Here is a 12,115-nt window from a genome sequence, read left to right as displayed (position 1 = left end):
AGACTTAAAGCTGAAACTGACCGAGTGAAGCAAATGACACCTGACATAGACAACTCTCCCAAGATTCAGGTTAGGCCAGTATATTCCACGATCACTATTAATGAAGTCTTTGTTTTTCTTTGTTCTAATTGCTATCACAAAGTTGCTTTATCTCCTTCAATATGTAATAACTGATAACAGCAACTTGCAGCTCTTCTCCTTATAGACACATTATCTGGGAGTGAAAATCTTCATGCTTGGGTGCATGCTTGGAATTAAAGTTTAAAGGAAGTGACCCAGGTCCTTTGGTCCCTTAAATTCGACTACGAAGGACTGGAGAATTGAACTTTTGGGACTCCTTCTTGTAGCTTCAGGTTTATTAATACTCTTTACCTTACTACATACAGTGAGCATCCTCCATTGGTAGTAATTCTATGAAAACCATATATCTTGTCAGAACTCTCCTGGAAAGAAGCCTCTAGCTCCAATTTTTGGCCATTCAACTAATCTATTCAGCTTAGTATTCTTTATTTAACCAAGGCCATGAGCCACCATTTCTTCTCTTTATATTAAAATGACTGATTTTACTTGGATAGTTTTTTTACTTCTGTTATTATTCTTTCTTAAAACCCATCCAGAACCTTTATGCCTGGAAGAATAATGCCCTAGTCTGCATTTTCCAGTCTAGCCCCCGAAGGAAATCCAACAGATTGTTGACTATACTATGGGAACCCCAAACTCATTCATCAAACAATGGGATTCCCCTGCCTTAGCTATTTCCAATCTTATTAATATCCCTCCATCATATCCTGTATAGAATTAACTATTTTCCCAGTATACCATGTTTGCCTACTTGAATTCACAGCTCCTTTTCCCTGTTTGGTCAACAGAATCAGACAAAAACCTCAATTAGTTCTTAGAACATTTGTTCCAATAAAACCGAGAAACACTGGCTCTCATCTTTACCTTGCTGTGCAACAGAATATATCCTCATGATGATCCCCATGTTCCTACAAGGAAGGCTTCTAAGTTCAGTTCAGTTTAGTTGCTCAGTCGTGTCCGACTCTTTGCGACCCCATGAATTGCAGCACGCCAGGCCTCCCTGTCCATCACCAACTCCCGGAGTTCACTCAGACTCATGTCCATCGAGTCGGTGATGCCATCCAGCCATCTCATCCTCTGTCGTCCCCTTTTCCTCCTGCCCCCAATCCCTCCCAGCATCAGAGACTTTTCCAATGAGTCAACTCTTCGCATGAGGTGGCCAAAGTACTGGAGTTTCAGCTTCAACATCATTCCTTCCGAAGAAATTCCAGGGCTGATCTCCTTTAGGATGGACTGGTTGAATCTCCTTGCAGTCCAAGGGACCCTCAAGAGTCTTCTCCAACACCACAGTTCAAAAGCATCAATTCTTCAGCACTCAGCTTTCTTCACAGTCCAACTCTCACATCCATACATGACCACAGGAAAAACCATAGCCTTGACTAGATGGACCTTTGTTGGCTAAGTAATGTCTCTGCTTTTGAATATGCTTCTAAAAGCCTGCTCAAATATAACTGACCCATGATTTAATCTCACGTTGACTCCTTTCCCTGTGCCCCATCTGGCTGTGTCTCTATTTGTGGGTGGAAGATGTCCTGCCTCAACACCGCCCAACCCCAGGTTCTCAATGTGCCCCAGGGCTTTTACTGGCCCCTTTGTGTTCAGTTCTCCAGAAATTAGCAGGTAGCACCCATGTTCTACTTCCCACCTCTGCTGAGATATCTCTTTTAAGGGATTTCAGAACTATCTAAGAATTCTATTCCCCAAGTTGAGAATTGGAACCCTTGAGAATATGGTTTGAAATTTCTCTGCCAAAGCAGCATAGCTAATGCCATAGTTAATAGCATTAAGTGACCAAAAAAATTTTCTTTTTTTTTTTACTTTTATTTGCATTTATTTTTTGCAGCATTTATTCCCGGGCCATAAGTTTTTGTTTCTTCAGTTTCTTCTGGGATATCTTTTTCTTCTGTGCAACCTCCTCTTCTGGTTTAGGAACAATCTGTTCTTTTTCAGTAAGGATCATCTCAATGTGGCAGGGAGAGCTCACGTAGGGGTTGATCCGACCGTGAGCTCTGTAAGTCCTGCGCCGCATCTTGGGGGCTTTGTTCACTTGGATGTGCTCAATGACCAGACAATCTACATCTAAGCCGTTAAGTTCAGCATGACTCTCTGCACTTTTGAGCATGTGTAGTAAAAATTCAGCACTCTTTCTGGGCCACCGACCCTGCGTCCAGCCCCACTGTTTGGCCTGTGCACACCTACCAACTCCACCGTTGTAACGACGGAATGGCACACATTTGCTTCTTTAAAGTGACATCCTTCAGGTACTTGGTGGCTTTTCGGATATGCATACCCTTTATGGCCTGGGCAGTTTCACGAGTGTTCTTAAAGTGAACACGAAGATTTGAACCTCTTGATTTGCATGATTTTGTGGGGTTTTCTGGGTCAAGTGAATAGCGCACCATTTTTAGGGGTCACCTCAGGCCGCTTACCGGAAAAGCCAAAAAAAATTTTCTAAACTCACTCACATGTTATATTAGATAACTGATTTGCCTTGGACTGCCTTCTGGCAGAACATGGAAATATCCATGCTATCTTAAACACCACCTGCTATACTTGGGTAAGTATTTTTGGTATCAGTTCAGTTCAGTCACTCAGTTGTCTCCGACTAGAAACTCAAATTGAAGTCCTACAAAAGAAACTCACTTGGCTTCATTCTGATTCCCTTAACATTCCCCTAATGTTTGATCTGTTCAGCTGATCACCCTTAAATATTGGACTTGGCTCAGAACTGTTCCGGAAACTGGGATATTACTCTTAGTAACTTAGCTTCTGTATATTGGTAAAGCACTTGCTTAAATTGTTTACGTCTATACCTAATCATTCTTCTGCTTGGTTAAGGATTGCACAGATCACTGTATTTGAGGCAGCACAGTATCACAATGCTGCCAATGATTTTCCTGATCCATTTATTGCCTCTTACACCCAACCCCTGCTTTGAGGGATATGATAAATCCTGAGCAGGCAACCAAGCCACTCCAGTTTTGTGGGACTAGATGTTGCTCCCATGATGTTTTCTCCAGGAAGAATCATAGGCAAAAGGGGGGAATGTAAAAGGTACAACAGCATAAATGACTGATACTGAGGACATCCAGGTTTGCTGCCCATGCTGAACTTTTGCTGAATTCTCTATAAATTTGTTGATATTAGCTCAGTGTCAAAAGGAAAAAATCCTGAGAACAGTACTTTTTCTAGACTAAGAAAACCATACCTTTCCCTAGTAACAGATGAGATGAACTTGATAATCCAATTGTATATAAAATACAAATTTACCCTCCAATCCAAATTCTTGGGAAACAAGAAACTTAAAAAAAAAAAAAAAAGACACATCAACTTATGGGCTTCACACTCCCTGTATTTCCTGTCAAATGGAATGTCAAGAAACAGGTGGGTATTTCTTACACCACTTCTGCCAGAAATAAAATGTTGAACCCCTTAATTGATTCCCAAAGTCAGAAATTATGGGTCCATGAATATACCTAACTCTTAGCCTATTTTGGGTTACCTCTTTATTTTCTTACATTCTATTTTAAAATCATAAAAAGCAAAAAAGCATGATTCCTAAATTATGCAGCTATGCAGGTATTGCATCTCCTCATGACATAGATATAGGACTTTTCCCTGGAAGGTCACAAAACTTTTTCATGTGTTTCTTAAGAAAAATAAATCACAATCACCAGATATTACTCACTTCTGCTTCCGATGAGAAGCAACTCTTTATGTCAGAGGACGCTCAGGCCTCACATAGGGGTTTTCTTAGTGTCAGACTCATCTACATTATCCCTCCTACAAACAGGTGCTGATGTGCAATTTGATTGTTTTTCCATTTATGATCCAACTGGTACCAAAAAATGCATGTTTTAAGGCTAATGAGAGAACACTTTAGGCCAAATGAAGCTAAAAGATATAAATGCACTTCAAATAATGATTCTGAATGAAGAGAAAAGTAACGAGAGTTGCAAGCAGGAGCACAGGCCTGCCAAATTAAAGAGCCTGTGTGTACCATATTAATATTACTGAAGGAAACGTTCCATTAGCTTACAATTAATATTACCAAAGGAAATGTACCACTAGCTTACAACTTGTATTTTCAAAGTATCCAAAAATTACCTTGTATGCAGTATGCCCATATTACAAACAAGAGGTCAGTAGAGAAGGGACTAGAGTCTTGGGTTAGCAATTACTCAACAATGAACACAAATAAATTGTTATCTGCCCCTAATGACAAAGTGTGGGGAAAAAGTCATAGCAAAATTTCATATCACATCAATAACAAGACATAGACTATACAGGTGATCTAGAAGTAAAATTTAAATTAATACCCCGAAATTTGAGATACAGATTCATCATTCTTATAACTTGTGGTTCAGAAGCAAAGGAGGTATTAGGTTCAACCATAATGCAATAGCTTAATGTTCAGAACATAGTAGCTGGAGTTTAGAGCAGAGTTTTGAAGATGACTCCGTTCCTAATCCAGTGAATGCGAGGAATGAACAGAAGAGATAAGAGCTGTGGTGATGGTTTTCTAGTTTTGAATATGATAACTTACTTGGCTTTATTAATAATTATTGCCAGGTTTTAAGAAGACCAAAACTTACTTACATTTCATTGTTATTTAGCCATGGTTCTCACTGACACAGTTTTTATTAGAGCTCATTCAAATTCTGTGGTTGTTATTTTACTATAATAAAACACTTGCTTTTACTGCATACAATCAGTAAGCTGAAATTTCTTCACATTTAAACACTGTGTTCCACTTTTTACTCAAAATATTTGTTTTTATGTACTAGAGCTACTTAACCTCTACATTCACTGATAATAGGTATTAATATATTCATTTTACCAGTATTAATATGAGACTTTAGTTCTAGTAAATTTTCTGGCTTTGTTGCCTTGTCTATATCAGTATTTCTGATAATAATACATTTCTTTTTAGACATGTGCACTATACTTCTATTCAAGGTTAGTATAATATTATTGCATATCAGAATTTAGGACTTCTCACATTTTGATATACTATATTTATTTCAACAATATAATGGTTTATGTAACGCACTTTAAAAAATCACTTTTACTATATGATGAAAAGTAATTTTTTCCCCAAAAAATGCCTCCATAAAGTTTCAATGCATTGTGTATGTATACCTTATATCCTACATGCCAACAAATATGATACTTTCAGAACACTGACATCCATTAAATTATTAATTTGCCTTTTCTTGGTACTATAATTTTTTTGATTACATTGTTTTCGTTATGAAATTACATAAGCACTGTAAGTAAAATAAATTATACCTAATTTTACATTTGTACATATTTACATAACATTATAATCAAATCCAGGAAGAATCCAATGTTGTATGATATTAGATCTAGCTAGTGCTCTAAGTTGGTAATAGAAAATATATCAAAAAGCTAAGGAACTAATTTTAACAATAGTGAAAAATAAAAGGAAATTTGTTCAGATTATTAAAGGATTTTAGTATACTCATGCTTTCAAAAAATCAGTACTTTGATAAAAACTGAGAACTGAGGATAATTTTTGTAACAAAAAAGATGCCAGGTTGAGGCATTAATGGAGTCAGAGTATCTCCAATTTCCTCGTTCTATAGATGAGGAAAGAGAAACAAAAGCTGAATGACACATTCTGGACTTTTACTGGCTTTTGCCACTGTTATTTTTGCTTCTGAAAAAGATAATTTGCATCAGACACAAAAAATGCTAAAAACAATGCCCCAATCCATAAAGTCTGGCCAAGTATCTATCTCATTTTTTTTTTTTGGTCAAAATGGAAACGTGGTCCCTGAGGACAGAAATCACAATAATGCATGCCCAGAAAAGGTGGCATGCATTAAAGACTAATTTGGAGAACAGTATTTTCTATAATGTCTAATTTCTGTAGCTGGACCTTGTGATGACATTTCTGCAAAAGAAAAGATACATAATTCTTACAGTTTATACAAATATTCCATAGGGATATTAAAGTTTTTATCTGGTGAAAATGATTTAGTGGGATACAAAATCTTTACCCAAGTAAATAAGAAAATCAGTTGCATTCTCTATGTATTTTCTGAAGACACTGTGGCTCTTAAGATCTTTTTAAAACACTCGAGACATAAAAAATTAATACTACAAAAACTAGCTATTTCTTTCACTCTCTTCTGTGCTGAAGATCAGTTTGCGCAGGTATGCTCAGTCACTTCAGTCATATCTGACTCTCTGCGACCCCATGGACCATGGCCCGACAGGCTCCTCCATCCATGGGATTCTCCAGGCAAGAACACTGGAGTGGGTTGCCATTTCTTTCTCCAGCAATAAAGTATGAAGTGAGTGAAGGGAGTGAAGTGAAGTCATTCAGTCGTTGTCTGACTCTTTGAGACCCCATGGACTGTAACCTATCAGGCTCCTCCATCCATGGGATTTTCCAGGCAAGAGAACTGGAGTGGGTTGCCATTTCCTTCTCCAGAAGATCAGTTGATCCTAGTTCAAAATACATCGTTATAACAGTGTATCTATTATCTTCACGGTGTGAATAATGAATAGGTATAAGAATTATGGTAGTGTTTTAAATTAATTACATAACTTACTTAAAAGCCATTGTTCTAAATGAACTGTACAGCAATCCAAAGTAACCAACAACCAAGTCAATCTTGTTATGGTCTCATTATTTTTAATATATAATAATGACATCCTAATATCTGCAATTATATTCCCATTAGGAGATCTATACATCAGCTATTATCACCAAAGTATATCAATTTCTTCAAGCAGATTTTTGGTATGTAAGAAACATAACAAAATTGGCTTTGCAAGAAAATCAAATATTGCCATTAAGGCTTCAAAAATATGAGGTAAAAAAAATGAAAGTTATATACAAAACATTAAATTGTGAACTATAACCAAATTCACAATTTCAATTTAAATGTCAGAGTTAAGATTTTCTATGGCAAAATTATCTTCATTATTCCAAGTTAAACAAAAATTCCTAATACTAATGGTTAGGTTACTCTACCATGTGTCCCAATAAAGGTATACTTCTGGGAACAGTTTTAAATATTATTTTTGTCTGCCTTTTAACATGATACACTGATCATTTCAAACCATAAAGAAAGTTAACAACCCCTTAACTTATAATGACTTTGAAGTTTATTGTATAGCACTTTTATTGAGACATCATGTAACTACTGACCAGGACTGTTTACAAAGGTAATGGTTGGCCTTTGAGACAATTAAAAACTTTTAAGTACTAAAATTTTACATCATGATTTAACTTCAGAAGTGTTAGGATGGTTGAAACTAACAGAAAAGAAAATCTAAAGCAAAAATATAATTATTTCCACAACAACCATATATTCCTCCCATATGAAAGGGAGGAAGGGAAAAAGGAAGAAAAGAAAAAGAAAAGGAGGGGGAAAAAGACAAGAAGAGAAAGAAAGGGGGCAAGACAGGCAAGAAAAATACTTTTTTTTTCCCATTTGCAAAAAGGAGGGGAAATTCTGAGGTCTCAGCAAATAATGTAATCAACAGAGTCACTTTATATTAAGGCATCTTCTTTACATGTTATTGAATCCCATCATGCCTTTCATATTGCCAGCAGCACCCTGTTGAAATTGCCTCATCATTGACTGAAGTCCTGCCATACCACCTAGAGTGAGAGTGGAATAAAATCAGATAATTATTATACAGAACTTGAAACATCTGCTACTTTTGCCTAATAAGTAGTTAAACTTCTAAAAAATATACTGGGTTCTGACTGCAATTTGGTCACCAGCCGTGAAGTACATAAAAACTGGTATTATCACCAGTATCCTCATCTATAAAAGAGAATAAATAACTTACTTCATCTCATTATGAGGAATACAAACTACATGAAAAGATCTTAGAACAAACAGTACCTATCACACAGTAGGGAGTCAGTAAATTGAAACAAAAATATTTCCCTCTGGGAAGTCTGAGTCTTACAAATAGTAATAAATTGGAGCTGTAGTTAATGCAGTGCTTCAAGTAAGAAAACAATTCATCATTATTGAATATCTACTATATGCCCAGAACTGTACTAATTTCCTGCTAAGATATGACCTGTGATTTTACAGGAGAAAGTGAGGTTCAGAAAGTTTAAGGAACTTTTCATAGGTTACATGGTAAAAGTGGAACGTGGTTTTCAAAATTGTTATGTAATTTCAAAGTCTCATCACTAAAACTATCCAGTTTCTAAACTAAGGCAAAAAGTCACCAGAAGAAGCATTAACAAAAGATGATTAGGGACTTCTCTGGTGGTCCAAGGTGGTCCACATGGCCATAAAATGAAAAGAAATAAAAATACAATTTTGGGACTTCCCTGGTAGTCCAGTGGCTAAGACTCCGTGCTTCCAATGCAGGGGGCATGGGTTCGATCCCTGGTCAGGGAACTAGATCCCATATGCTACAACTAAGACCCTGTGTATAGCCAAATATATATTTTTTAAAAGAAGATGATTAAGTAGCTTGCTCAAAAGTCACAAACAGCAGCAGGGGAGTGAATGAAACCTCAGCTTATACAACACTATTACAACCATTCCACTTAGAAATTAGATGGGCCTTTTCCACCATACGCTGTTTGATCTGATTTTCGATTAACAACAGAAGGCTTATTAAAACTCAATCCTTATAAACTAAACCATGTATTAGCAACTGGCAACAACTCTGTAATTACCCATATGATGAAGAACTCTTGGATCCATCATTTTGGCCATTTGTTGATTCAATTTTGCCATCTGTGACTGGCTCACATTCTTAGACATGTCACCACCTAAAAAAATTTTTGTGTCAGTACAGACTGTAATATAATCAGGATATCATAGAAATTGAGTAAATATGAAGAAAAATCCTATAATCTTACTCTAACAAAATTATTTCTATTTATACATATTCCCTTCTAATCTTTGTCCCAATTACATATGTATTTTTAAGAAAGAAAAAGTGAAATTCAATATTAAGGGACATTTAAGGGGCTTTTAAGGACTAAAATTTTTAACACTTTTACTTATACCTGTGAAATGAGCCACTATAAGCAAAACCATATCCAATGGTTATTAATAGTAAGCTGTAACAATTGTTCAGTAGTAATATGGTATAATGCTGAACAAAAAATTTTAAAGATATGGGTTAACTGGGAACGAGAATGGATTACTGATAAATGGTTATGAAAGAAAGAGTCTGAGAGAACCTCAAGATGTATATATCTAAGAAGTTACTATAAATAAAAAGCTTCAGAGAATAGAAAAAAATATAATGAAACTCCATTTATCAGTGAATTTCTACACACTCAGTGAGACTCTACAGCAAAAAGGCAACCATTGAAAGAGATGCACACTGGGGCAGAAGAGAGAAAAGCATCCTTTAGAGAATAACTGCTGTGCTCTTAATACACAGAAAATCAAAGAGATCATTGATGCAACAGCAGTGAATAAGTAGAGCTTGCTTCAGCAAAACTATTTCAAAGAAACATTAACTCCGGTACTTCTCAGGAACATTTGTGAAAATTCAAATCAAAGCTGACCCTGATTCTCTGATCAAAGCTGGCTAATATGAATAAATTAAATGAATTAAGAACTATGAATGAAAGAAGATATGTTTTTTATAAAACATGATAAAAATTTTTTAAAGTTTCATAATTAATAAATCTGTGTAAGATGTGAATTCTATGACCACTGGTGAGTCATTATAAGTTTTTGTCTCTGAGGACTTAAAACTTCAAAACATTATTAAGGCTTTGGTGTGACAAGGATGTGCACCAAATTCACTGCCCACTTCATCTGGTTGTGCCTTTATTGAGTAGTCAAGGCTCAGACTTAAGATCTGACCAACGGATCTGCAGTAGTTCTATCATGAACAGTCAGGGTCATTTGGGAAAGATGTTAAACTGACTTAATGTATTTATAAATCACTATCTGAAATAGTATGTGGTGTTAGGAAATATAACCAATTTTAAACAAGTTTGTCTAACTTTTCTCCCTTGTCACAAAGAAGAAAACAGGATATAGCAGGCAAGAAAAATAAGGAAACTGTCAAAAGACGAAAGGTGATATGTAAATACTCTTCTGTTTTAGAAACCTATTCAGGGATACTATTCATCTTCGGAGCTTGCCTAATCAGGATTTCTTAGATAATAAATTCACTTAATAGTGTTTAAGATAGAGAAAAAAATTTAAAGACAGGGCTAAGACAGTTGACTTTAACTCTTTGGAAAAACAAACTTATCTTTTTACCTTAGATAATACACAGCAAAATACATTCTAAGTGGGATAAAAAGTAAAATCAAAAAGAAAAAGAAAAAAAAAAAACAGAACGAGTAGAAGAAAACATAGGTATCAGAGCTTCCCTGGTGGCTCAGACAGTAAAGAATCTGCCTGCAATACAGAAGACATGGGTCTGATTCCTGGGTTGGGAAGATGCTGGAGAAGGGAATGGCTACGCACTCTCTTGCCTGGAGAGCTCCATAGACACAGGAGCCTGGGGGCTACAGTTCATGGGGTTGCAAAGAACCAGACATGACTAAGTGATTACCACTTTCACACTGTGGTACCAACATGGGGAAGGCTTTTACGAGCATAAAAGAAATCACACCAAAAGGTTTGGCTGCATTAAAAGTGAAAACTTCAGTTTTAACTAAAAATATAAAAATGAAAGGCAAATGAAAAACTGGGGAAAATATTTGCAGATATAATCCAAGAATTTTAAAGAGTTATTACAAAGCAATAAGGCAAAAAATAAAACAAATGGGACAAGAAACCTAAAAAAGAGGGGATTCACCAAGAAAATTTAAACTAGCAAATGTACAAAGAGATGTTAAATATGAGTAATCTAAAACACATATTGAAAAACTGACCATTAAACTGGAAAATACTGAATTATTACCAAACTTACTCAGCATCTCCTATGTTTCTGATCAAAACAGAAAAAATACCTGGCTTCATCGGAGACTGAACAGAAACTGACACAAGAACTGACACTGATATAGAACTGACAGTGATACATCAATCAGCCTAAACATCCAACAAAGATGCACTTGTGCTAAACAAAGATACATACATAACTGGAAAACTACTATCTGTCTAAAGGGTATACTTTGAAGAATACTTGACAATATGGAAAAGAAGTTAAGATCAGAAGAAACCCCTAGTTATATCAAGTGTTATTTGCAGTAAGACCCATGGGATTCACTGGGCAGTGAATGTAATGGGTGTTTTAAACTTTTTTCTTACATTTTCTCATAGTCTCTAAATTTTCCTTAATATATAAATTCACACAAAGTCATTAAGTGTGATTTTTTAAAATATTAGTGTTTATTACCTTGAATCTGAAAACAGATAAATCACAGATCACATTATAAATTCTGGAAGGACTTGAATAAAACATGAAATTCAGCAGTATATTTTCTAATACTGGCAGTTCTTCCTGACTTTAATTTTTAGTTTCTCAACCTCTTTCTTTCCTTTCAGAGTGTCAAATAATGATGTGCTTATTATTCCTCTTACCTTTGAAAAGTCCTTTGATACCTCCCATCTTTTTTACCATCTGTGCAAATTTGGTATACTGGGTCAGAAGTTCTTGGACATCTCTTGTTGACACACCGGATCCTCTTGCTACTCTCTGGATCCTTCCTGGTTGCTTACTGAAAACCTTGGCACCATCAGTACTGTCAAGCTCTGCAGGCAAAGGTCAGTTACGTTCATGTACACACAACTATCATTCACTGTCGAAGCACTTACATCTAAATGTCTCACATACAGAAAAACAAATACAATGGTCAAACCACCAACCAGACTTAACAAATGCTGTTATCATCTGCTGTGTCTGCCTCTGATTTTTAAAAACTAAACATGGAATATATTCAAAAGAGTATTTATAATATTCATAAGCTATAAAAACAATAAAGCAAATACACACATACTCACCTTACAGAAAAATGTCTTTTCTTTGAAAAAACTTTCTGTCCATCCTTTCCATATTTCAAGTCCAAGTGCTCCTCAGAATATATACCAGAGGTATATTTCAA

The 12,115-nt window shown here is 35.7% G+C and overlaps 1 protein-coding gene and 1 pseudogene across 3 annotated transcripts in view; both read right to left on the bottom strand.

Annotated features, from left to right (window-relative positions):
• LOC109575474 (protein FAM177A1) overlaps positions 1-12,115 on the bottom strand; it is a 66,467-nt gene that overhangs the window by 22,917 nt on the left and 31,435 nt on the right. For 2 of the 3 annotated variants that reach the window (XM_070775454.1, XM_019983635.2), the window contains 3 exons: positions 11,595-11,765; positions 8,771-8,866; positions 7,202-7,723 (listed from right to left, as the gene is read on the bottom strand). In XM_070775454.1, coding sequence (XP_070631555.1) covers positions 7,632-7,723; positions 8,771-8,866; positions 11,595-11,765 — 359 coding nt within the window. In that variant the 3' untranslated portion in view covers positions 7,202-7,631. Of the gene's footprint in view, positions 1-7,201; positions 7,724-8,770; positions 8,867-11,594; positions 11,766-12,115 lie in introns of those variants that run through there. The other variant, XM_070775455.1, reaches the window with a different exon arrangement.
• LOC109575476 (large ribosomal subunit protein uL22-like) lies at positions 1,882-2,538 on the bottom strand (annotated as a pseudogene).

Source organism: Bos indicus, chromosome 21 (genome assembly GCF_029378745.1).
Source record: "Bos indicus isolate NIAB-ARS_2022 breed Sahiwal x Tharparkar chromosome 21, NIAB-ARS_B.indTharparkar_mat_pri_1.0, whole genome shotgun sequence".
Lineage (NCBI taxonomy): Eukaryota > Metazoa > Chordata > Mammalia > Artiodactyla > Bovidae > Bos > Bos indicus.
Note: the sequence above shows the minus strand (reverse complement) of the source record. Positions and strands in the feature narration are given on the sequence as shown.